The sequence below is a fragment of the Panicum virgatum genome, chromosome 2N, assembly GCF_016808335.1.
Source record: "Panicum virgatum strain AP13 chromosome 2N, P.virgatum_v5, whole genome shotgun sequence".
NCBI lineage: Eukaryota > Viridiplantae > Streptophyta > Magnoliopsida > Poales > Poaceae > Panicum > Panicum virgatum.
Genome location: NC_053146.1, coordinates 57525343 through 57550533, shown reverse-complemented (window position 1 = coordinate 57550533; position 25191 = coordinate 57525343). Strand labels below are relative to the sequence as shown.

Here is a 25191-nt window from a genome sequence, read left to right as displayed (position 1 = left end):
CTATTAAGCTTACATATAGTTAGGCTAAAAGGAACACTGTACTAACCAGAGTTAGGGTTTAATTGCTGGATTTGATTATTATAGGGGGGGGGTTGGCCTTATCGTGTTAATCTCTGAATAAGATTAAAAAAAAGGCACAGTGTATAATTCATTGTTCAGTGCTAACAATTTATTTACGTGGCTTTATTATTAGGTTACGCAAAAGACTTTTTCGCAAAAAAAGGTTGTGCATATGATTTGATTTTTTTACTTGATGAATCACGAGAGTTAATTGTTTGTATCTACGATTTTGCACAAACACTTGTGTACTAGAGCTGGCCAGATTCCTAGATAATCGTACATTTTCTATGCATCATCTCCTATAATATGACCAGACCAATCAATGGATTTGGAATTAGTTCTCTTTACAATTGTGTCTCTTTTCTTAAAGGAACTTCGGATATGCATTTCACTTCTTGGGGAGAACCATATTCTATCTTTCAATCACTACAAGTCGTTCTTTCACATCAATCACCTTATAAAAGAAAAGAAATTAAATACAAGAATGCGTCCTTTGGCATGCATGTTTAATGCCAATACACATATTCTTTTCTGATCCTTATACTCTACCTGGCTTCCTAACTTTAGGAATTAACTAGAAAATAAAGAGAAAAAGAAATGATCTTGGCACCCTCCCTATCAACTGGCATTATCCATTCCACAAAGCCACTGTAGTACAAACACACATCAAGGAGAAGAAATATTTTTATTCATAGCAACCACAATTAGATGACAAAAAATAGAAATATGTAGTTTGAGAACCAAACCCAACTTGGGTTATTATTTAATTAAGAAGAAAATATGCACCCAAATTCAAGTTAAAGAGGACTTAGAACTGGGTGATTAGGGCGCACAATTACATCTCCCACCCCCAACCAGTTGAGCTAGGCTAACTTCCTTAGTTTGAGCAATATACATTGGTCTGAAGCTGACGGTTTGCTGCAATTACTAGGATACTCCTAGATATTTATTTTTACTGTTATATTATATCGCATAGAGATTAACTAAGGAAATGGAAACATTAATATTATTACACCAAAAAGGTATAAGAGGGTGAAGATTGATAACTTTGGGATGAAGATATGAACTTTTGTTCCTTTTTTCCCTTTTGTTGTTGTCGGTAATTTACAAAAGATCAAGCTTTATCTTTGCTACAATCAATTGATATTATTAGTCATCCATACATTTGGTTTTTGAACATCTTTAAGAAGGCATATTTAAGGAACAATGTGTGAGCCTTCCTCTCATTGTCGTGATTAAAAATTTCAGGACCATATATTGGATGGAGGAAGAGTATACGTTTTTTAAGATTCATATGGACAAAAAAGCTTTGCGCAGGTGACGCGCACATAAGCATACTTTTGGCATTGCAAAAAGGAAAAACATCCATGGGTGTAAGTTTGTGATCTCCAAAAAGACCCCCAAAACAATTAGGTCATAATTGCTACCTTTTGCTATGGTAGTTAAATACTTTTGGATAAATCATAGCTTTTCCCTCAAAATCCAATGGCACATGAGCAAGACACAATGCAAGAAACCCTTTACCTCTACCCCATCGGGCACCAATCCAATATTTTAGAGGAAAAAACTAATAAATTAACCCCTCAACTGACCCACCACATTTGTTATTGCCTCTCAAATCAACTATACGTGTCCCCAATCATTTGCAGATGATATATTTATCTGATGTAACTACTAAACTGGAACACATGACTCCACAAATAACAAATTTTGACGGTGTCATGTACAATTGTTTTCATTATGGTTTCATTCTTAGCTTGTACCCCCCTTGTCCAAAAAGATAGTCATTTTAGAAATTGTATGACAAATTAACAAGGAAGTAAAATGAACTTGCTTACCTCTATATTTATTAACTATATTTAGCGCTAAATTGCTGAATGCACATGCATATACTAAATGGGGGGTAAAATAATTTATTTTTGGAACAAATTTTAAATCCTAGAATGACTTGTTTTTTGGATGGAGGAAGCATGTGCCTATAATACTTCAGGTTTTTACCCATGAGATACAAAGACATTCGCTTGATTTCTATATGCAGAAGCAAGGTTTGCGATGATGGCATTTGGCGCAAGTTGCTGGTAACCCGAAACGAGCAGTAGAGCAAACTTGCAAAGATAGGCGCCCTAGCGTTCCTTTCTCAAGCAAGCAGGGACAAATCGGAGATCAGACAAAAGAAGAGCAGAAGATAGGCACTTGAAAGAATGATTGACTCCAAAGCAGGGGAAAAGGGTGAACATGACACTCGTTTCTTCCGTCGCGTGCTCTCCTTTTCCCCCTTTCATGTTTGTGAAGAAGGAAAAACAAACAAACAACAAATATGTAGGAAGTGACGTTGATGGAGCCCCCTTGTCTCCGCAACCGACAACGCAAGCAAGTCCCTCGACTGCACACACTCGGCCCGTGTTGATCGTGCACCGTTTATGCTTGCTATGCCTCTGTGTGACGACAAGGAATTTTCAGGGGACGCCACAGCCAAGAACAGAAGATGATCGAGATTGATTCAGAGTGGAACTCACCGTGATCTGAAAACCCCCAAAAAAAGAAAAAGGAAAAGAAAAGAAGAAAGAGAATTGCATGTGTTACTGTCCTGAATGGATCCAACGGCAGGGGTAGGGTAATTTGGGATCAGAGGGTGAGGGACCGAAAAGGCGACCAGAGAGGGGGGTGAATGGGAGCCAAATAAAAATTTTACTACCGGAAGCGATTTGGTCAAGTCCCAAGAGTACACCCAAACTCTCGAGTCCTAGGAGACGTGTGGAGTAGCTATGAAGGAGTTACACCAACACTAAACACTCCTAGGAACAAAGCATGAACGAGTGCGGAAGCATACGCGAAGAAACAGCGCAAGAAACAGCACGGTATAACTCACCGGTTGATCCGACGTACAGATTTGAACAACGTCGGTTCAACCGATTAGCAGAGCCGGCAGCAGAGAGAAAAAGTGAGCACCGGTTGATCCGACGGATGGGTTTGAACAGCGTCGGTTCAACCGGTGTTACACACTGGATGATCCGGCAAAATCAAACACCAACGCCGGTACAGTTGTCCAGAGAGACCACAAACCTGAGATTCCAAGCACCGGTTAAACCGACGTAACGAAAATTCGAACACCGGTGCAGTTGTCCAGAGACACTGCAAAACGAATCACACTGAACACCGGTTGAACCGATGCTCAAAAATTTCTATACGTCGGTGTAACGAATCAAACAGCAAGCAGAATAGTACTGGCTCGGTCTCACCGGTTGAACCGATGCACAAGAGTGAAAATGCACCGGTGCAACCAGACGCAAAGCAGAAAACCCTAACGTGCAAAAAACCAACTCACCGGTTGAACCGACGTAACATATCACAAGCGTCGGTTTAACCGGTGATAGGTAGAAACTCAGCCCGACGTAGAAACAGGTTTTTCAGCCCGCGATCTTTGGAAAATTTGGTGATTGGAGGATCAAATCAAGTCAAAAACTCCCCAAATTTTGCAGGCATGATCACAAAGGCCTTGTGAACCTACCTACCAGAGGAATCGACGAATCACTCCATGGTTTGAGAGAGAGCGCCTAGGAAGGGGAGGCGGCGTGTTGTTCAGTCAAAAAGAGAGAGAGAGAGAGAGGGAGAGGGGGTGAGGGGGTATTTAACCCCAACAACTCTCAACCCAAAAGACTAAACTACCCCTAGAGCTGAAAATAAACTAGAAGGCCCGTAGGGGCAAAACCGGAAAAGATACATGGAATCATCCGACGGCTGAGGTTATTTCTTCGAATCGAAGTCTTCTCCGCAATACCGCCACGTAGATGAAGGTCCGGTCCGCGGTTTTGGAGGGTCCGCGAAACCCGGTGAGGTGGCCGGTTTTGAGAAAACCGCCAAAACTCCACGCGCGGGGAGATTCCCGCCTCCACGCCGTGGCCCTAGACGTCGTTCCCGCCTCGGCCTTCTGACAGCCCTAGACGCCGCCCGACGTCCGTCACCTCCTCGCCCGCAACCTCCTCGCCCGCAGCGAGGCCCTAGACGCCGTCGACGCCCATTGCCTCCGTCAGTCCCGAGACCGACGCCCGTGCCTCCACGACTTGGCGTCTTCAACCGCCGTCCGCCTCCTTGGTTTTGTGGCGCAAACCAAGAAACCCACCTTCCGTCGCTTCCACAGATCAGAAGAAGGACCAGCCAACAAGCAACGAGAAGGGCCAAGAGAAGTTCCAGAGAAGTCAACCAAGAAAACCCGATCACGAGGTAAAATCCGGCAAACCAAATCTCCTTTGGAATCTAAAACACGCGAACAACCCTCCTTGAAGCGAACTTCAAACCCCTCATCAAGAAGTTGCGAAACAGAGAGCAAATTAAAGCCAAGATTCAAAATCAAAGCAACCTCACTCAGGGTGAAGCGATCAGAAATTCTAACAGCGCAAACACCACGTACCTTGCCCTTACCATTATCCCCAAATATGATGTATTCTTTGTGACGCGTTGGGGTGAGGCTGGAGCACCATTTGTCATTCCCGGTCATATGGCACGAACAACCGGAGTCCATGATCCACCTGTTCTCCAAATCTCCAACCTGCACATCAGTAGTGAGACAAAGGGTGAGCAAATGTCTCAACAATAGGGTTAGCAAAGTGTGAAGCAAACTAGTGTCGAACCATTTGCTCTACCGAAGGGTTAGCAAAATCAGGCAAAGCGTATCTCCTGTCCCATCTACAGCGAGGCTGACGACCACCACCGCGAGGAAAGCATGGTGCATCGTAACCTCCTCCAAAGCCTCTGTCCCGTGGTCCATAGCCGCACTGAGGACGACCAGGAGCACGACCGGCAAAGCGACCACCCGCTGGAGCACTGTAACCACCACCGTCTCCCCTGTCCTCCACCTACACGGTGCGCCCTAGCATCTTGACTAGCACCACGCCGAGGAGGACCATGCACCCGAGCAGAGTACATGTCCGGGTTGCGTCTCTCCTGCTCACGCCTCACAGCCCGCTTCCTCCTGAAGCAAAACTCCTCCAGATGACCTTCTCTGTCACAGTACTCGCAGTGGTACCTCACCTCTCTCTTGGGAGGTGGAGGCCTTGCCTGCGGACGGGGAGGAGCAGCCACCTTCTTCTGGGCAACCTGGGCTGTAGCAGCAGGGAGTGTATCGAGGGGATTCCTCAGCTCGTTGGGCTTTGAAACCCAAACCTGCTTCTGTGGAGGTGCTTTCGATGGTTCTTTAAGCACACCATCCACGGGATCAACAAGCGAAGGTTGCGTGCTCGTGCTAGCAGTGTTTAGAGCACTTGGAGCTCCAGCAGCCTTGCCGATCTTACCATACAACTTGTCAAAGTCTGACTTCGTGTATGTGTAACCGACCCCAAAACCATCACCACGCTTAAACTGTTTAATCATCATGCCCAACTGTGGCTCACTGCTAGAAACCCAACTCAGAATCGCCCTAAGATATGTGTTCTCATTCTCCAAGTTGGCTTTCTCTACCGCAAGATTATCCAAATCAGAAATCAAAACAGGGCAAACATGACAATCAATAGATGGGCTAGACTCCACGACCTTAGTCTTCCCAAAAGACTTAATCAAGGCGTTCTTCTCATCTAGCTCCGACCTAAGCGTGGGACAAAGCTTACACGCACCAAGCAAAACTGGCCTAAACTTCATCACCTCTAGCTCGCACACAACAGTAGCAAATTTAGATTGCAAAGCGGCTAGATCAGATTTAAAGATGGGACACTCATCACATTCAAGCACATCACTAACTATGGGAGCGTCCTTGACCAGTTCAAGCTCATGCTTGGCCTTGGCTAGCTCGTGAGACACGTCAGCAAGCGAACTCTTAGCAACATCTAAGTTCGCGACGTTCTCATCATGCTTGACACGGAGAGCAACAAGATCATTCATGTGAGATATGCAGCCAGCGCACTCATCCTCACCAGATTTCTCTCTAGCGCAAGACAGCTCAGCCCTAAGCTTTCTACGCTCTCTAGCTGCTTCCTTAAGCAGCCTCTTTTGATTGTCGAGAGCGGCGTACAACTCCCTAACCTCCGTATCAAGCAGGTCAATCGTGGAGTTTACCTCTGAATCACTCTCGGATCCAGGAGAAGAGTCATCGTGCGTCGGTGTAGCATGTCCACCTGGAGACGCATGGGCACCATTGGCCTCACCCGCCATGGTGTAGAAACCCTTGCGCCGACCGGCCGCCAAGCAAAGGCCGATGAAGCCGGTGGCATCCTTGTCCCGCTTCTTCTTGTTCTTGTTATCGTCATCAGAGGTCGGTGAAGAAGAGTGGTCGGTGTCAGAGCTCTTGTCGAGGTCGCTGAGCTGCGCCAGGAAAGCCTTCTCCCGCTTCTGTAGCGAAAATGGTCTCTCATGCCATATTTCAATATAATGTTTTGGCGATTAATGACACACACAACACTTGGACTAATGTGATTGTTAAGATGACTATTCTCAGGCTTTTAGGTTCAAGTGATGACAAAGAGAAGAGAGGCGTAGCAAGGCCCGAAAGGCCACCCCTGAAACCTCTTCGGTCCAAAGGACAAGAATCGAAGAGACTGTGAAGAAATTCAATACACCGGTTGAACCGACGTTAAGGAAAAGACACACGCCGGTGTAATTGTCCAGAAGCTGGAAACTGAAGATACACTCACCGGATTAACCGACGTTGAAGAAAATGCATACGTCGGTGCATTGCCAAACGAAGACCGACGAAAATACATACACCGGTTGAACCGACGATGCATCGGTCAATTGCATCGGTTCAGTTGTCCAGAGAGGTGGTTTTTGGAGGAACGTGAAGAAGTTACAATCACCGGTTAAACCGACGCTAATTTTACATACACCGGTTGATTGCATCGGTTAAACCGGCGATACACCGGTTAATTGCTAACGGCTAGTTTTTCACGTAGCAGTTTACATACACCGGTTAAACCGATGATGGCTTTTGGGGTACGTCGGATTAACCGGCGTTACGCAGTTTTCTGGCAGCTTTTCTCCAACGGCTATATTTGCTTGTGCTGCCTATATATACCCCCAAGGCCGGGTCATTTGAGTGTGCTGGAGTTAAAGGAAGTATACAAGAGCTAAAGATCATCTCCAACCACCATAGAGCTTCATTGTACATCATATAGGCTTAAGCACACTTGTTAGAGTGCTTAGTGCTTGTTTAGGCTTAGTTCTTGAGAGAACTAGCTTGAGAGAAAGCCTTGCTGCGGCAAGCACATTGTGTACTCGTCATGTGACCCTCTGACTTGGTGTGGAGTGGCAACGACACTTTGTGCGGGGAAGGAGGCCCCTACTTGCTGTTAAAGCTCCAAGATAGTGAAGACGGTGCCGTGGTGACGCTTCGAGATAGACGGTGGCGGTGACCTCGTCTTTGTGACTTGGCGTCACTTAGCCTTTGCTTGTCGGGAGCCTTGGAGGCGTGGCAAGACGGTGATCAAGCGAAGAGACTCGGCATCACACTTGTTCGTGTTGGACAAGTGGCCGTGGACGTAGGGAGGGACTTTGGTGTCCTAACCGAACCACGTTAAATCGTGTGTCTTGGTGTCTTCACGGGAGTTTGCATATCCTCTCCCTTACCGCTTTACTTACCGCATTACGTTTCCGCATTTACTCTTTCTTGCTTACCTTTACTTTCCTAGTTAGTTTGATTAGGATTGGCTATAGGTTGCAAGTCTTTTGGGGTAAGTAGAGGGTAGCATAGATAAACCTTAGTCATAACTAGCATGTGTAGGACGTGTTAGGTTTATCTTATGCAATTAGATTGAGCCCTAGGATAGAAAAGGGATTAGCGACCCTATTCACCCCCTCCCCCTCTAGGGTCGGACACCCCGGTTGGCATTGTACTGGAAGCGCTTCTTGAGCGACTCCTTGTCGAAGCGTCCTCCCCGGTCACGACTGCGGTGCTTGTGGCGCCGACGCTCCTTGTTGGAGCCTCCCTCGTCGCGGTCGTGGTGGCGGTAGTAGTCGAAGTTGTTGTTCTGGCCACCGCCAGACTTCTTGGGGCAGTCGGCGATGAAGTGGTTCAGATCGCCGCAGTGGTAGCACCCGGGGTTCTTCTTCCTCTGCCTGTTGTGGTGGACACGCTGGAACTTGTTGATGAGGAGGCACAAGTCGTCATCGCCCAGCATCTCTAACTGCTCGTCTGTAACAGAAGGCAAAGAGGCAAGAGAAAAGCCAAGAGCAGAGTTAGCGTTAGAGCTCGATCCACCTGGGCCAGTCACAAGAGCGATGCTCTTGGAAGGAGGGGCACCATTGAGCTTGGCTCATGTCTGGTTATCCACCTCCGTGGCCTTGAGCTTGCTGAAAAGCTCATTCACGGTCAGAGTCTCATAGCCTGCAGACTCGATGATCGTGTTCACCTTGAGATCCCACACAGAGCGATCAAGTGCGTAGAGCAACTTGAGGGCCTTCTCGTGCTCTGTGTAGTCAAGGGCATCAACAGATCTGTTCGCACTGACTTTGTTCACAATCGATTGAAACCGACTGAACATGTCGCCAATGCTCTCACCCGGCCCCTGTGTGAAGTTCTCATATTCACGCCGGTGAGTCTCGAACAGTCTAGCCTTCACTTGAGGTGTGCCCTCATGGTAGTTCTCAAGGCACGTCCAAACTTTGTGGGCTTCCTGAAAACCCTGGACATTTGAGAACTCAGCACGAGAAACGCCAGCGAACAAGGCATTGACAGCCTTGGCGTTCGCCTCGTGCTCGGATACCTGAAGAGTATAAGTCCGAACGGCAAGCACCTCGTACGCCTGGTTCTTGGTGATATCCCAGACCTCGGCTCCCATGCTTTGCAAGAATGCACACATGCGAACCTTCCAATAAGCAAAGTCCTCGCCGGAAAACACTGGGATCTTACCAAGACTCACTATGGTCGCCAAGTGGTTTTCGAACCGGTTAAGGTACTGAAAACCTCAACCAAACTCTGATACCAATTGAGGGACCGAAAAGGCGACCAGAGGGGGGTGAATGGGAGCCAAATAATAATTTTACGACCGGAAACGATTTGGTCAAGTCCCAAGAGTACACCCAAACTCTCGACTCCTAGGAGACGTGCGGAGTAGCTATGAAGGAGTTACACCAACACTAAACACTCTTAGGAACAAAGCGTGAACAAGTGCGGAAGCATACGCGAAGAAACAGCACAAGAAACAGCACGGTATAACTCACCGGTTGATCCGACGTACAGATTTGAACAACGTCAGTTCAACCAATGAGCAGAGCCGGCAGCAGAGAGAAAAAGTGAGCACCGGTTGATCCCGACGGATGGGTTTGAACAGCGTCGGTTCAACCAGTGTTACACACCAGATGATCCGGCAAAATCAAACACCAACGCCAGTGCAGTTGTCCAGAGAGACCACAAACCTGAAATTCCAAGCACCGGTTAAACCGACGTAACAAAAATTCGAACACCGGTGCAGTTGTCCAGAGACACTGCAAAACGAATCACACTGAACACCGGTTGTACCGATGCTCAGAAATTTCTATACGTCGGTGTAACGAATCAAACAGCAAGCAGAGTAGTACTGATTCGGTCTCACCGGTTGAACCGATGCACAAGAGTGAAAATGCACCGGTGCAACCAGACGCAAAGCAGAAAACCCTAACGTGCAAAAAACCAACTCACCGGTTGAACCGACGTAACATATCACAAGCGTCGGTTTAACCGGTGATAGGTAGAAACTCAGCCCGACGTAGAAACAGGTTTTTCAGCCCGCGATCTTTGGAAAATTTGGTGATTGGAGGATCAAATCAAGTCAAAAACTCCCCAAATTTTGCAGGCATGATCACAAAGGCCTTGTGAACCTACCTACCAGAGGAATCGACGAATCACTCCATGGTTTGAGAGAGAGCGCCTAGGAAGGGGAGGCGGCGTGTTGTTCAGTCAAAAAGAGAGAGAGAGAGAGGGAGAGGGGGTGAGGGGGTATTTAACCCCAACAACTCTCAACCCAAAAGACTAAACTACCCCTAGAGCTGAAAATAAACTAGAAGGCCCGTAGGGGCAAAACCGGAAAAGATACATGGAATCATCCGACGGCTGAGGTTATTTCTTCGAATCGAAGTCTTCTCCGCAATACCGCCACGTAGATGAAGGTCCGGTCCGCGGTTTTGGAGGGTCCGCGAAACCCGGTGAGGTGGCCGGTTTTGAGAAAACCGCCAAAACTCCACGCGCGGGAAGATTCCCGCCTCCACGCCGTGGCCCTAGACGTCGTTCCCGCCTCGGCCTTCTGACAGCCCTAGACGCTGCCCGACGTCCGTCACCTCCTCGCCCGCAACCTCCTCGCCCGCAGCGAGGCCCTAGACGCCGTCGACGCCCATCGCCTCCGTCAGTCCCGAGACCGACGCCCGTGCCTCCACGACTTGGCGTCTTCAACCGCCGTCCGCCTCCTTGGTTTTGTGGCGCAAACCAAGAAACCCGCCTTCCGTCGCCGCTTGCGCCCTCGATGCAGGAGTGGACGCCACAGCTGTCGCCCGGCACGAGCTCCGGTCCTGGCTACCCTTCACCGCTGTCCACCGCACGGTCCATCGGCCACAGCACCTCCACGGTAGCTCTCCGTCGACACTTGACGCCCATGTACCTGCAACCAAAGACCAAGCGCACGATCACACTGCACGGTTGACAATTCACTCATCACAAGCAGAATAGAGTACTCCACGTTCCTCAGAGAGGGGGGCAGTAGGAGGAAGACCAAGAACAGGGGAAGATGATTTTTTTTTTTGAGGAAACAGGGGAAGAAGATGATTGAATCAGCCGAAACTGGATGTCTCTCATTCAGAGGTTCTGTCCGGCGGTTCCCATTTCTAGGGATTTATATTGTTCACCCGTTACATGGGCTCTCGGCCCGTTCATACCTCCACTTGCCCACGACGGGACCACAACATCACTGGCCCAAAACGGCCACAAAAAAACGCCAATGGCGCTTTCTTCTTGGCTTGTTCAGAGTTTCAGCGCTGCGTGACTTCAGAGTTGCAGTCATACTTCTCGTCTTCTCCTCAGGATCGTTACCTTTGATGGGGCAGCATCATGCCCACAGGCACCCACACCAGAAGGCCAGAGCATCAGTGCCATAGCGCTGCAAGCCAAACTGACCGCAGAGCCTCGACCGGTTGAGCACCAGCCAGCCCAGTGATCGCCGGCATGTGGCATGGAGCAGAGGCAAGGCCACCATTTTGGGACGGAGTTACTTTGATAAGCCAGTGTGGTCTGCCACGACCTGGTTCAATTCCACCTCTAATTTCACACCACGGCACGATGCGTAACAGTCATACAGACCTTACTCTTTCTGATTTACTGGGAACGCTAGTCCAACAGACTTCCACTAACATATATCCTGTTCACTGGAAAAGTGGAAATACAATACCAAACCGTAACAAACTCCCAACCAAAAAAAGAAAAATGAAATCCATCCATTTCGGGTCTTCTAAATCTAAGAAGAGCAACAGAACAGCTATTGCAGATGTCATCAGTCTCCAGGTCTCACTCAGACCACACTCGGTTCTTTCAGCAAAGCAAAGCTTAGTCCATTCAGGAGACGGAGGAGGACTAACAGTAGAACATGGACCTCTTCAGCTCATCCTTTATCTCTGGAAGTTGCTTTAGACCACCAGCAGGAGCAGTTGCACCGCAGGAGCTCGCCACCTTTGCTGCGTTGGGATCTTGAGCAAGGTACAAGTGGGCACGTTGTGCAAGCTTGCGAGCGTAGTGAGCAGGAGGAGCTGCAATTACAAACAATCAGTGCAGAATCTTGTTAAAATTTCCTTCCGCGCACAGGGTAAATTTGTGATAGTGACAATTTGTTTACGCTGCTTATACAGATATATATATCCTTGTGCTTCTCCATCTATGCATGGATGTAGGTTATGCATACCATGCTTAAGCAGGAAAAACATAATGCAAGCTTGTTTAAACCAAATTATCAGAAAATTCACAGTAGAATGACATACCGATCATCATCGCCTTAGTGAAGCTTGCATGACTGACAAGACAAAAACAGGAGTACAGAACAAACTGTCATGCACCTAAACAGCGCAAACTGCAAAATGGAAACTGGCTAGTAACAGCATGCTTACGTGTAGCACAGGTTATTCGTGAGAGCCTGCAGTTCATCTGCTGTGAAGTTGTTGTCATCTCGCAGCACAAGGTACTGCACAGGATGGCTTGGCCCCTGCATTGCCATAATGACCCAATCTTTATTCTTTAGTATACAAAATCCTCAAGAAGACAGTTAAAGTTTATCTGTGATATAAACATACTTTGACCTCAGCATAGCTGCAAAGGAAGAAATCAAATTCTGCTGGGTGACAGATCTCACTATCAACCACTGTGCCTGCAATTTTTTTCAGAAAGATGCCATCAAGATGACTGATGAAACAGGGTACCAAAATAACTTCTGCGAATAAGATCGTGGTTCTAAGTTCTAACCAGGCTCAACATTTTTCCTATTAGCATTATGATACTGATTGTTGTTGTTGGGAAACAGCATTAGGCTATGCCTCTTCTGCACTGCGATGAAGGTGATTTGTGGCTTCTCATTATTGTACAGCGCTTTCCAAGCCTGAAGAAGCAATGGTTGTTACAAAATGCTCTATCAAACATGACATTGGCAAGCATTATTTGCCCTCAAATCATGCTACCTTTTCAATCTCTGGGATTTCTTTTTCAAAAACCTGCTTCAACTGGCTCCAGCTTACACCATCCCTAGCAACCAAATACAAAACAAAGCAATCCACTGTCAATTTTCATGGGAGGATAATCAAAGAGCAAATCACATAAAGACGAAAGATCCGAACCTGTAGAATATTAGCTGCTGGGGCTTCCTGTTGGACTCCTTTTCAAATGCATGAAGGAGCTCCCTTCAAAAGTAAAATAAATTAAAATGCAACCCAATGTGGTAGCATGCATGTTTCAAATAGTTACATAGTGTGAAGGTCTTACTTGACCATGTTTTCAAGGCCACTGATCATCTCTTCACGTTGACCTTGTGCACGAACAACACCATTATACTTGTCCACCTCATGCCAGTCTTGGGATGCAACGACCTAAACAGTAAACAGAACCTCAGGAAGAATCTGTTAATTTAATGAGAACAAACTGGAGAAGGTATTATCCGTTTTCCAACCAAAAGAAAATCTTACAGAAGCAATGGAAGGAGCAGAATGATCAACAACTGAAGGATGAGTAACATGAGCACCGAATATAATCGTCGGCTTGTTCGAAACAACAGGCAAACTCTTTTGTGCATCTTCAAATACTGAGTTCCTTCCTCCAGCCTGACAAGATGGTCAATGTATCATATCATGTTGCTAAGTTTTTGAAACAATACATGAAGAAGTGAACCCGAGGTTTAATACCTTGGCATTGATCTTAATAGCAATATTTGCCAATATCTTGCTATATTTCGTGAAGACAATTGACTTTCGACAACACTGTGACATGACACCAATATCTGTCTCACAGATCTTTTTGACATTTCCTGTGGTTAAAAGTAACATCAGGCGTGACATATATGTAACAGAAGTGAAGAAACTATGTATCCTATGATAAACATTACCATATAAGCTGCCATTGTTATCTGGCAGTATAGCAAGCAGTAGGTCAATCTTCTGATCAATCAACTCTTTCTGCGCTTCCTGATAGCATATACGAATATCATCTTCAACTTGATCTGGACGTGTAGTGAATATTGGGAGCTTCAAATCGGCTAACTCCTGAAATTAAAGTGAAAGTAGTAAGCTGGGAGTACTGCTTGGACAGTTTATAATGAGATAGAGTCAAAAGGGCTGACGAAGAAATGTATTACCACTCCAGTAATACGAGATATTTCAGCTAGCTTAAAGCAGAACTGCTCAACAACATTCTTGGATAAATCTTCACAAAAATTAACGCATGCCCAGTTTCTGATCTTGGCACCATTTACTACTTTCTGTAACAAACCGAATGAAATATTTAAATAATGTTACAGATTAAGAATAAATATAAGTTTAATCAAAATTCTATGGGAACTTAAAGTAAAACTTTTCTTGATGTCATGACTTCAATAAAGAGCATAATAGAAAGTAAATGACACTACTGGAAAAGGTTTTTAAAATGGATCTTCATTGAAACTCTAACATTAAGACTGGCTTAGCTGCTCATGTACCTTGTCTTTCATGTTCCAGTGTCCATTCATTGGAGACCATGTTTTCTCAGATCCAGAATCGTGGTACTTAAGCTACAACACAAGCACAAAGAGAGCACATAAGGGATAAGGCAATCACAAACTGCTAAAATACTATATCAGAATTCTTGGAAGTAGGGAGTACATTTGGAGGCGGCAGAACTCTAGCATTAATTGTAGTAAGATTGTCATCAACATCTATGCCAAATTCATTTGCATGTTTGGTGCCGTTGTGCTGCTTGCTCTCAACAACCTAAGATAAGTGAAAGTTAGGTAGAGATAACTAATGATATGTTTGATTACAGTTTACAGCTGACACATTATTGCACAAGTGCAAAGATCACGAACCTGACAAATGGATTGTTGTTCAGGTTGGAACTGACAGGTTGACTTCCTTAGAGTAGAAACCTGACTTCCATCCAGCTTCTTCTGGTAACGCTGTCTGGGAACTATCTTGCAAACCTGAATTCCAAATTGACACTCAGAAATAGCAGCAGAGTATAGAAGCATAACAGATCATGTTGACGTTGAGAAGGCCACAATTACCAACCTCTATAGGAAGATAGACTGGCTTCTGCTCACTTCCAACATTGAGGCATGGGAGAAAATTGAACTTCAGTTTCAGATTGTATTTTTCTCTGAAGTAGTCAATGACAGTCTTCGTAGCTCCACTCGGTGATTTAAAACTGATATTAAGGGCCAAGTAACATTTCAATAGAAACGATGCTGATGACAAAATTTGATGGAACCGTATATCTATAAACCAGAGAGTCTAGGATATTTTGTTGAACAGAAAGGCAAAGGAGAGCAATCCTACCTCAAAACTTTAGTCGGGTTCATTGACAAGCCAGTAATTCTGTATTTACGGCGTTCACTTCCTCTGTGTGTGACTTCAATCCTCACACCCCTGACAGCCTTCAAGAGCTGCAAATTCAGAAAACAACATCAAAGAATATTCATGTGAAGTTTGACATTGCACAATGCATTTTGTATCCTGGCAGGAGAAACCGTATACCTTGGCGTGATCTGGTTTGGTCAATTTCCTATTCGCATCTATCTTCAGAGTCTTTTGAACGAAGTCAATTAGTAGCAGGGGTTCAATGAATACTGATGAAGACACGTCTGCAATGAAAAATTTGCAGCACGTGAAACATCTGGCACAGACACAAGATCTGAACTGCAGTATTACTAACCACATAGAACTGCAATCACAAGTTTCTCTTTTAAGCATTCACTAGAAATCACATAGCCCACTTGATTTAAAGTAGAAATTATTTCCATTTCTTGACTACATGAAATCAAATTACACAAGTACTACACTATATCTACATTTCATCTACTGGACAATTCAGCCATTTAAGCATCTTATCTTTCAAGCATCACTAGAAATCACAGGGTCCACTTGATTTGAAGTAGAAAATTTTCCATTTCCAACAACTGCATGAAATCAAATTACAAAAGTACCACACTATATCTACATTCTCCCTACTGGACAATTCAGGCATTTAAGCATCCTATCTGCATTTCTGATCGTAATGTGGAATACTGAAAAAGAAAATCTAAATTCAGATGCGAAGTGATAACTGACCTACAAGCACAGACAAGCCGCCGTTCTGCATCGGCCTGATGCTCTCATAGAGCCCCTTCCATGCCTCAACACCCAGGGTACCATCCTTGGCGCATCCTAGTTTCTGCGAGAAGAACGATCGACCAACTGCAATGTATCTGCGCATAGTCCAGATGAAGAAACATTCATACAAAATCATGAACACACTGAGATAATGGGAAACAGTGACAGTTTGGTCAATTACTCCATGTCATCGCGTTTGTTGAAGACGACATCGCGCAGCACGTTGTCGAGGACCTGCAGTGCCTGCGCGGGGATGTCCGTGGGGTAGCCCGCCAAGAGCATCCTCAGCTGCAGCAGGCTGATCGCCGCAGCATGTTTGATCACCACCTTGTACTTCCTGGCCCTCATCCTCCTGCACAATTCGTCGAGCATTTGCATCGCATCTCCGCAGCGACCGGCATGGGGCGAGAGAAGCAGAGCCTACGTACCTTTTGTCGGCGCAAGCAGAGAGGGTGACCTTGAACACCTTGGTGTCGAACGGCAGCGCGCCCGCGGTGAAGAGCGAGCCGCAGCCGTCATACGCGGGGAAGCGGCCGCCGAGCTCGGTGTGCTGGTTCTCGGACACCAGCTTCGACATGACCTCCATGTACTCGCCCTTCGGCGTCGGATCCGGCGAAATGTTCACCTGCAGACGAAACGAACCGCCACCACACCACAAGCACGGCAACACACGGCAGTGGCACTCGGTGAGAAATTGAGAATAGATCAGACGAAAACCAACAACGGAGTGCGGAGGCGAGAGCGGCGGGCGCTTACGTCGTAGTGGTGCAGGCCCTCGTCGACGAAGCGGGCGAGGAAGCGGTTGGCCCTAACGACGCATGGCGTGCCCGCGGCGCCGTACCCGGGCCGCGGCGGGAACACGGGCTCGGCGCGGCGGACCTGGATGCCGAGCGCAGCGAACTCCTCCAGCAGCGGCGCGGCCGCGGCGGCCTTCTCCGCGTCGCTCGCCACGAGGGTTTGGCGCGGATCGGCGTGCTGGCTCTGGTCGGCGCGCCCGCGGTCGTCGTCGTGGTGGTCGTCGCGGTCCCCCGCCTTCTCAGCGCAGCTCGGGCTCGCCTTGATCCGCCGGTGGCCGCCGCGGCGCCCTCCGCCGTGGTGATTGCCCGGCGGCATGGCCGCAAGTCGCAACTGCCCACGCGCGCGCCGCGGAGCGAGCACCCACGTGTTCTGTTACACTTGGGAGAGAAGAAAGCGAAGGGGAGAAAAGCAAGTACTCCAGTTCACCACCGCCGTGCCCCGCCACCGGCTTATATAGAGCTCGTAGAGGAGGACAAGTGAATCACGGCGTTCTGTTTATTTTTACTGCTACGCGTATATTGTGATCTTTTTCGAAATGCCTCAACATTTTTATAAAACCCCCTAAAAACCGGAACGCGATCCAAATTAGGGGGTATATGTAAACTACTGGATCGAGATTTTACAAATACCCCCCCTACTTCTGAATTAAACTTGGGCGGAGCGAGACGGAGATCCGAGCATGCGGATTCCAGCCTTGGACGGAGTGCGCTGATGCACTCGAGGAAGAGGAACAGGAAGGACGCGGCTTTCTGCGTACGCCGAACTGGCCTAGTGGCCTGTGTGTGCGTCGTCTCCGGCGAGATGGGCCCCTGCATGCAAGCAGCCAGCGCAACATTGGCAAAATGGCAACGCAATGGCATAAGCATGGTGGCTCAGATTGTTGGCAGGACATGATTGGTGACAGTTGATGCATGGTTTACTCTCAGTAGCGCCGTCAAACAAAGTGGTGATCAAATCATGCAACAACTTCCTGGAGATTTTAGATCACTGCACTGCAAGCTAAACCAGCACATGCACTGCAATGTTTGTCCATAGAACAGACCGAACCACCAACATGTAACACCGTCACTGCAAACAGCAATACTTAAAAGAAACGAAAACAGAAAAGCGGCAAGTGCAGACGTTATTCTCCAGGCCTCCATCCTTCGATCAGAGCACATTCCAAAGAACACCTCAGTAGAGCAAAGCCTTGTTCTGGAGGAGGAGGCTGTCGGTGGTCAAGGACTAGCAGTAGAACGGGTCGGAGCACAGCACGGCACTTTCGGAGCACACCGCCACTCATTGCCTCTGACGCCGCAGGCTGCGGCTGCCGAGATGCGGATCGGACGGCGGCGCGCCACCGCCAATGGCACGGTATCCTCGCCCTGGGGCCGTCGTGGCGCCGTCGAGGAAACCGGATGGAGACACTGGTACGAAACGTCAGCACCGTTGTGAAACCTGGAAGCATTTCTGAATTTCTGGAATCCAACTTCTCCAACCTAAGATGCAGAGAATAGCGTCCTATGTGCCGAGAGAAGAATGATCGGCCAACCGCGATGCATCCTCCCTGCACTGCGCAGGTCCTTGTTTGTCGGCTGCGGCGAGATGGCCACCTGCTATGCTAGCAGCCACCGCAACGAGCGGCTCAGATTGTTGCCAGGACTTGACTGGTCTGACCTTTTATGGGCCTCAGGCAGTCTCAGCCGTCAAACAAAGTGATGATCAAATCGTGCAACAACTTCCTGAAGACTTCAGATCGAGCACTGCAAGCTAAACCGCTACATGCATGCTGCACAGTGCGCGCGCGACCCCAGACACACACCCCTTGGGTGTTCTGAATAGTTGTAAATAGTAATCACTTAGCACAAAGACTTCGATGTTTATCCATGAAACACACCGAACCACAAAAGAAAGAAAAGAAAACGGCAACAACCGCAGACGTTATTCTTTCCATCCTTCGATCAGAGTGCATTCCCAGAACCTCAGTAGAGCAAAGCTTTGTTCAGGAGGCGTGACAGTGGTCAAGGACTAGCAGTAGAACATGGACCTCTTCAGCTCATCCTTGATCTCTGGAAGTGAGAACGGACCAGCAGCAGGAGCAGACGAACTGCTGTCGCTGCCACTCATCGTCACGTCGGAGCCTTGGTTGACGTAGAAGCGGGCACGGAACGCGAGCTTGTGGGCGTAGTACGCAGGAGGAGCTGGCAATTCAAAAAACAGCAGGGCATCAATTTTTTATGCTATTCTCTAATATTTTTACGCTCCATACATACAGGGATTTAGGTTATGGATATTGACCAAAACACTAGTTTTGCACTACAAATTGCATATATACCATGCTTTTAAAAAAAGAGCTACATCTGTTTAAACAGAACTTTTCAGTAACAAGAGAGGACATACCAATTGATACCGAGCGAGTGCAGCTTGAATACCTAAAAGAAAAATACAGGACAAAGCGTCAGACAACTGAATGGATCAAGCAACAGGATGGCAGGGAAGAGCATGCTTACAAGTAGCACAAGTTATATGTGAGGGACTGCAGACCATCTGCAGTGAACTTGTTGTCATCTCGCAGGACATGGTAATGCGTAGGGCGACTTGTTCCCTGCATTTTCACAAGCAGCTAATCTTCAGAGGCAATTGGCAAGAAGAATGACCAAATTAGTTGGGACGCACTAGGCACATACCTTGATACCAGCATGGCTGCACAGGAAGAAATCAAATTCTGTTGGGTGGCATATTTTCTTATCAATTACAGTACCTGAAAAATTCAGGAGCATGTGAGCAAAACTATTGTCAAAACACAGGACTAAACAGCAACTGAAAATACTCTGTTCCTAACCAGGTAGAATATTTCCACTCTTGTCCGTCCAGCGGTGATCATTGTGGTTGTCAGGGAAGATCCTTGTGTGGTGCCTCTTCTGCACAACTATGAAGGTGATGTGTGGCTTCTCATCGTACCGAGATTTCCATGCCTGAAGAAGGAATGGCAAGCATTAAGTACGACGTTTGTTATTTAGGGACCGCTTGACGCGCACCATCTTCCCTCAAATTGTTTTTACCTTCTCTATCTCCGGGATTTCTTGTTCCAACACTTGTTTGAATTGGCCCTCGCTTACTCCATCCCTATGGTTGAAAGAGGTTGAAGAAATTGTCATTGCCTTGGTGTGGTGATCAGAAGAGAGCATCTGAAAGATCTAACCTGTAGAATATAAGCTTCTTTGGTTTCTGCTTAGAGCCTTGTTCGAATGCAAGTAGAAGTTCCCTGCAAATATTTTGTAAACTAAGTTACTTCTCAACGGATGTTGATCAAATTTCAAAGATGCACTTCGTGAAGATCATACTTGACAATGTCTTCCAGGCCATTGATGAGCTCTTGACGGTGACCTTGTGCACGAACAACGCCATTATACTTGGCCACCTTGGGCCAGTCTTTGGAGGCAACAACCTATGTGGAACCAGGCAGAAAGTGTTATTTGAATGAGATGATGCTTACAACATATCCTCTTTGTAAACAGAAGAAAATCTTACAGAAGCAATGGAAGGAGCACTATCATCTAGAGCAGCAGGGTGAGTAACATCGGCACCAAATATAATAGTTGGTTCGCTCGAAACAACCGGTAAACTTTCTTGGGGGTTAGCAAATTCTGTGTTCCTCCCTCCAATCTGTGGAGATAATATCTCAGTATCATCTTGATCAAAAAACTTCTTGAAACAACACTTGAAGAGATCTAATCTAGGTTAACCTTGGCATTGATCTTAATAGCAACATTAGCGAAGTAGGAAGGACTTGCACGAATAACATGTTTCGCCAGACAACATTGCGACATGATCCCAATCTCGGTCTCACAGATCCTTTTGAAATTTCCTGTTGTTCAGAGTAGCATCAGACATGACATACATCATAATCAGTGAAGAAACTAAGTTTGCCATAATAAATATTACCATATAAGCTAACATTTTTATCTGGCAATATAGCAAGCAGAAGGCCAATCTTTTTCCCTCCCAGCATGTTCCATGCATCCTGACAGTGCTTACTAAGATCAGCTTCAACTTGACCTGGACGAGCAGTGAATATAGGAAGCTTCAACTCATCCATGCCCTGAAAGCAAAGTGGAATGTTAGTAATCATGCAAGAATATTTTGGTTGATAGTACAATGGAACGGATAATGAAAATGTGGATTACCACTCCAGTGTTTCGAGACCATGTAACCAGATCAGAGCAGAATTTTTTAACATCATTCATTCGCAAATCTTGACAAAAGTTAATGCAGGCCCAGTTGCAAACCCTTGCGCCATCTACTACTCGCTGAAAATAACCAAAAAAAATGTTAACAATGGAGATCAGTAACAAAACTTTAGATCACTAACTAAATTATTCCAATGCAAAGAAATACAGCCATTTGAGTGCATATTTAGCTAAGTCTTTGGGGTTATGACCGAAAAAAAAACCTGGTGGAGACAGAACAAAACTTGAGCAACTGATCAAGCTTCTATTATAAATCATAATCAATTTATCATGGAAATAATTACTTGTGCAAAGACATAGTAGTGTGTCCCTTATACATTGGATTTGATAAGGTTCTTCAAACAGGTTTCCACTGTAGCTGTAATGTTTATGGTTGTTCAGTTGCTCATGACATACCTTTTTCATCATGTTCCACTGTCCATCCTTTGGGTAGCACAAACTTTCAGATCCAGTACCATAGTACTTCAGCTACATAAATAAAAATTCACATGGTATAATCAGAAAAATGCATTAAATTTTAAAAAACACAAAACAAAACTGCATAATACATGGAAGTAGTATTACAGTGGGAGCAGGCAGAACTCTAGCCTGAACTGAAGTAGGATGATAGTCAACCTTTATGCCAAATTCATTTGAACGCTCAGTACTATTGTAGTCATTGCGTTCAACAACCTACGCAAAAGGGATTTAGAGGAAACATAAAGTTTGTTTTCACACACTTTAAATCAGATAAAACAGAAAATGTAGTAATAGCAAGAACCTGACAAATGTTTGCCTCACGGGCAGATGGACGCTGGCATGTTGAGTCCATTAGCCTAGACACCTGTTGGCTTTCCAGCTTCTTCCTGTACTGCTGTCCAGGAACTATCTTGCAAACCTGAAAAATATGAATCGAATCAGAATCAGTAACAGAAGATATGGAAGTGAAAGAGTACCGAATTGAAGTTAAGTTAGCAACCTCCATAGGGAGATAGATCGGCCTCTGATCACTGCCAACTTGGAGACATGGGAGAAAACCATACTGCAATTCCATCTGGTATGCCTCTCTGAAGTAATCCGTGACAGTCTTCCGAACTCCAGATGAGGATTCAAAGCTGTTGATTTCAAGAGGAAATATTAAAATTAATGCTAACCACTAAAATTTTGAACCTGGAGGAAAAGAACTAAAGAAGTCTTACTCCATTACAGAGGGACCACTTTGTGTCAAGGTGGCAATCCGGTACTTCCGGCGTGCATCTCCTCGGTGTGTGACTTCAACCCTCACGCCCTTGAGCGCCTTCTTGATCTGCAAATTCAGGAAAAAAACAACCACATCCATCAAGCGTGATTTTGCACAATGCACTTTGCGTCCAGGCATTCAACAATTGCTTACCTTGGCATAATCCATGTTAGTAATATTTCCAAATGTCCGGTTATCTTTGTTCAGAATCTCCATCACAAATTGAATCAGTGGCATGGGCCGAACGAACGCTGTTGACGACATGTCTGCAATCGAAAATATGCAGCACTCAGATATCTTAAAACATGCAAAAATCTGAACTAGAATATCAAAGACTAATTGCAATTGAATCACAAATGTTCAGAACTTCTAATCGATCCCACTATATGTCAACAAACCATATGAAATCAATTTGCACTGCGATACATTGTTTCCATTTCTTTCCCCAGGGCTCATCATTTCTACCATATCCAAGCATCCCAGCTGCATTTTCTGAAGACACCATAGAAAACTTGATAGATAATAAGAGTTCAGAGGTAAAAGTGAAAGCTGACCTATGATCACAGACAATCCCATCTGTGTTGGCCTGATGCTCTGATAGAAACCCTTCCATCCCTCGACACCCTGGCCAAGACTCACCGTGTCTATGACCCGAGAGAAGAAGGACCGACCAACAGCAATGTAACTGAGCATTGTCGAGAGAGAACATGTATTTAATTAATTTTGTGTCAACTCATATCAGAATGCAGAGATGAACAAAAAACAAGAAGCTAGTGCTTACTCCATGTTGTTGCGTTCGTTGAGCACGATGTCACGCAGCACGATGTCAAGGACCTGCAGTGCGTGCGCCGGGATGTCCGTGTGGTAGCCCGCCATGAGCATCTTCAGCTGGTCCAGGCTGACCGCCGTGGCGTGCTTGATCACCACCTTGTACCGCCTCTCCGTCCTTCCAGGCAAGGTGACCTCGAACTCCTTGGTTTTGAACGGCAGCTCGCCGGCGGTGAACAGGGACTTCCTGCCGTCGTAAGCTGGGAGGCGGCCGCCGAGCTCGGTCTGCCGCTTCTCGGACACCAGCTTCGACATGACCTCCCTGTACACGCCCTTGAGCGTCGTCTCCGGTGAGATCGTCACCTGCATGCGGAAACGCATGACCAACCATGCCAATGGCGGTCTGTCAGAAAGCCGGACGCCAACACCGGAAAGGCGGTACGGAATGAGCGAGGAGTGGTCTTACGTCGTAGTGGTGAATGCCCTTGTCGACGAGGCCGACGAAGAAGTGGTTAGCTTTGACGACGCACGGCGTCCCGGCGGCGCCGAACCCGGGGCGCACCGGCGACAAGGGCATGTCGCGGTGGATGTCCATCGTCTTGAACTTCTCCCGCAGGGCGGCGGCCTCGGCTGCGTAGCGCTCCACGAGGGGTGGCCCGGCTTGGCGCAGATCGGGTTGGCTCGGCTGCCCGCCGTGACCGCGCTCGCGTCCGTAGTCGCCGCCACCTCCACGACCTCCGTGTCCATGGTAGCCGCCACCTCCCACTCCTCGGCCCCCGCCACGGCCTTCCTGGTAACCGGCACCGCCTCGGCCCCCGCCACGGCCTTCCTGGTAGCCGCCACCGCCTCGGCCCCCGCCGCGGCCTTCCTGGTAGCCACCGGCACCTCGGCCACCACCGCCCCCATCACGGCCTCCGTGGTAACCGCCAGCACCTCGTAACCCACCTCCCTGGTAGCCACCAACGCCTCGACCACCGCCCCCGTCACGGCCTCCCTGCTGGTAACCGCCGCCGCGGCCATCAAAGCCACGACCACCACCGCCCCTGCCACCACCGCGTCCGCCGCTATCATCGCCATAGTAGTACTGCCCGCCTCTGCCACCGCCGCCGCCGCCATAGCCCCGGCCACCACGAGCGACGTTGGGGTTCGCCTGGCCCCGGCCGCCGCCGCCGGCCCGGCCTCCTCCGCGGTGCTGGCTCGCCATGGAACCTGCTCACGAGTCACGCACGGCCCTGTGAAAGCAAAACAACAACCGCTCGCGCTAAGATTAAAGGAAGCGCAAAGGCATGGAAAAGGAAACGACTGATACTGCGGAAACTCCAACGGTTCATGGAAGGTGGAAATGGAAAATTAGGAAAGAAATCGCATTTTGAACAATCTTGGCATTATCCAAGAAAGAATTTAGGAAAAAGAACAAAGAGGAGCCTGCTGACAGAAACATTATTCCTCATCGAAAATCTCCACGACAAATGCTATTGGAACCAACGAAGAATATGGAGACCAGAAAACCTTGCTCTCATCGCACAAGACAGTCCTTTTTAAAAGTAAACAAGATCCATAAAGAAACATGATTAGAAGCTTCCAACGAACAGTAAGGGGATAGAAAAAACCCCACAGATTCGGAGAAAACCGTGCGTCCTTGTAGCAGAACAAAAGCCAAACAAGAGGAGCACAAGCATGAAAAAGATGTCGTTCTTGAGAGACAAGAACAACAGAAACACCCAAGAAACAACACAACACAACAAAATAAAATGGAGGCGAGTCGCTTTCTCCCAGATCGGGGGAGGAGACGAGAAGTCCCCAGATCGCTTTCAACCTTGTGACGGCCGGCCGGCGAGGCGCGAGGAGAGAGATGCGAAATGGCGGCCAAGATTGAGAGAGAGAGAGAGAGAGAGAGAGCGGGCGTCTCCCGCTGCCTCACCGCGGTCCGCGCGTGGTTCGCGACGCACTGCGCTAGCTGTTCCGTCGACTCTTTGACTGCCCGGAGTGGGACCTCTATATAGGCGGGGAGGGGGGAACGAGACGAGACACGCCGGGACGTCATCAGGTCAGGTGGGACCCACCACTCCACCAGGGGCGTTTCGGCGGGGAAGGGGGACGGGTGGTGGGTGTGGCCCCGCGCTCTGTCTCCACTCTCCAGCACCCCGCATGACGGCATGAGGCGCACTTCGGCGGTTCCTCCGTATGAACGGACGGTTCTGATCAGCTTTGAGATCGTCCTATTTGGCGATTTTCTTTATGGTCCCCTGAGTTTCCAAATTTCTGTCTGAGCGAGCCGCGTGAGGGTTCAGGTGGCTTGTTTCTGAGCAAAGCCACTTTTTTTTTCTGCAAGTACAGAGATCATGACTGTAAAGC

General features: G+C 47.4%; 2 protein-coding genes across 4 annotated transcripts; both read right to left on the bottom strand.

The window, feature by feature from the left end:
* Positions 1 to 11220: 11220 nt before the first annotated feature.
* On the bottom strand, positions 11221 to 17036 carry LOC120658276 (protein argonaute 18-like). 3 transcript variants are annotated; one of them, XM_039936518.1, is made up of 22 exons: positions 16579 to 17034; positions 16251 to 16447; positions 16004 to 16174; positions 15781 to 15917; positions 15208 to 15314; positions 15010 to 15116; positions 14743 to 14878; positions 14541 to 14654; positions 14338 to 14445; positions 14175 to 14246; positions 13836 to 13958; positions 13587 to 13743; positions 13387 to 13508; positions 13171 to 13305; positions 12971 to 13074; positions 12826 to 12888; positions 12670 to 12733; positions 12458 to 12590; positions 12289 to 12362; positions 12106 to 12200; positions 11980 to 12011; positions 11286 to 11751 (listed from the first exon to the last, which is right to left on the bottom strand). In XM_039936518.1, the coding sequence occupies exons 1-22, from the start codon at positions 16933 to 16935 to the stop codon at positions 11579 to 11581; spliced, it is 2781 nt and encodes a 926-aa protein (XP_039792452.1). In that variant the 5' UTR covers positions 16936 to 17034; the 3' UTR covers positions 11286 to 11578. The 3 variants fall into 3 exon arrangements, with proteins under 3 accessions (XP_039792451.1, XP_039792450.1, XP_039792452.1); XM_039936517.1 differs by having other exon boundaries at positions 11221 to 11751; positions 12295 to 12362; positions 13387 to 13743; positions 16579 to 17036; XM_039936516.1 differs by having other exon boundaries at positions 11221 to 11751; positions 13387 to 13743; positions 16579 to 17035.
* Positions 17037 to 18412: 1376 nt separating this feature from the next.
* Positions 18413 to 24766, bottom strand: LOC120658272 (protein argonaute 18-like). Its single transcript, XM_039936512.1, has 22 exons — positions 24653 to 24766; positions 23303 to 24068; positions 22850 to 23199; positions 22623 to 22753; positions 22222 to 22334; positions 22028 to 22134; positions 21808 to 21943; positions 21610 to 21726; positions 21414 to 21521; positions 21246 to 21317; positions 20787 to 20909; positions 20545 to 20701; positions 20346 to 20467; positions 20131 to 20265; positions 19944 to 20047; positions 19802 to 19864; positions 19662 to 19725; positions 19442 to 19574; positions 19287 to 19360; positions 19110 to 19204; positions 19000 to 19031; positions 18413 to 18800 (listed from the first exon to the last, which is right to left on the bottom strand). Exons 2-22 carry the CDS (start codon positions 24038 to 24040, stop codon positions 18628 to 18630), a joined length of 3147 nt encoding a protein of 1048 aa, XP_039792446.1. The 5' UTR covers positions 24041 to 24068; positions 24653 to 24766; the 3' UTR covers positions 18413 to 18627.
* Positions 24767 to 25191: the final 425 nt, after the last annotated feature.

Excerpts from the sequence above, each read along its gene's own strand:
- LOC120658276 (XM_039936516.1), bottom strand. The coding sequence starts at position 16,935 with ATGCCGCCGGGCAATCACCACGGCGGAGGGCGCCGCGGCGGCCACCGG. Across the intron at positions 16,175-16,250 it reads TCTGCTTGCGCCGACAAAAG|GAGGATGAGGGCCAGGAAGT; the intron begins GTACGTAGGCTC and ends CGAATTGTGCAG. Across the intron at positions 13,075-13,170 it reads CTGCTCCTTCCATTGCTTCT|GTCGTTGCATCCCAAGACTG; the intron begins GTAAGATTTTCT and ends TTTACTGTTTAG.
- LOC120658272 (XM_039936512.1), bottom strand. The coding sequence starts at position 24,040 with ATGGCGAGCCAGCACCGCGGAGGAGGCCGGGCCGGCGGCGGCGGCCGG. Across the intron at positions 21,318-21,413 it reads GAGTTCTGCCTGCTCCCACT|CTGAAGTACTATGGTACTGG; the intron begins GTAATACTACTT and ends TTATTTATGTAG. Across the intron at positions 20,048-20,130 it reads GTGCTCCTTCCATTGCTTCT|GTTGTTGCCTCCAAAGACTG; the intron begins GTAAGATTTTCT and ends GGTTCCACATAG.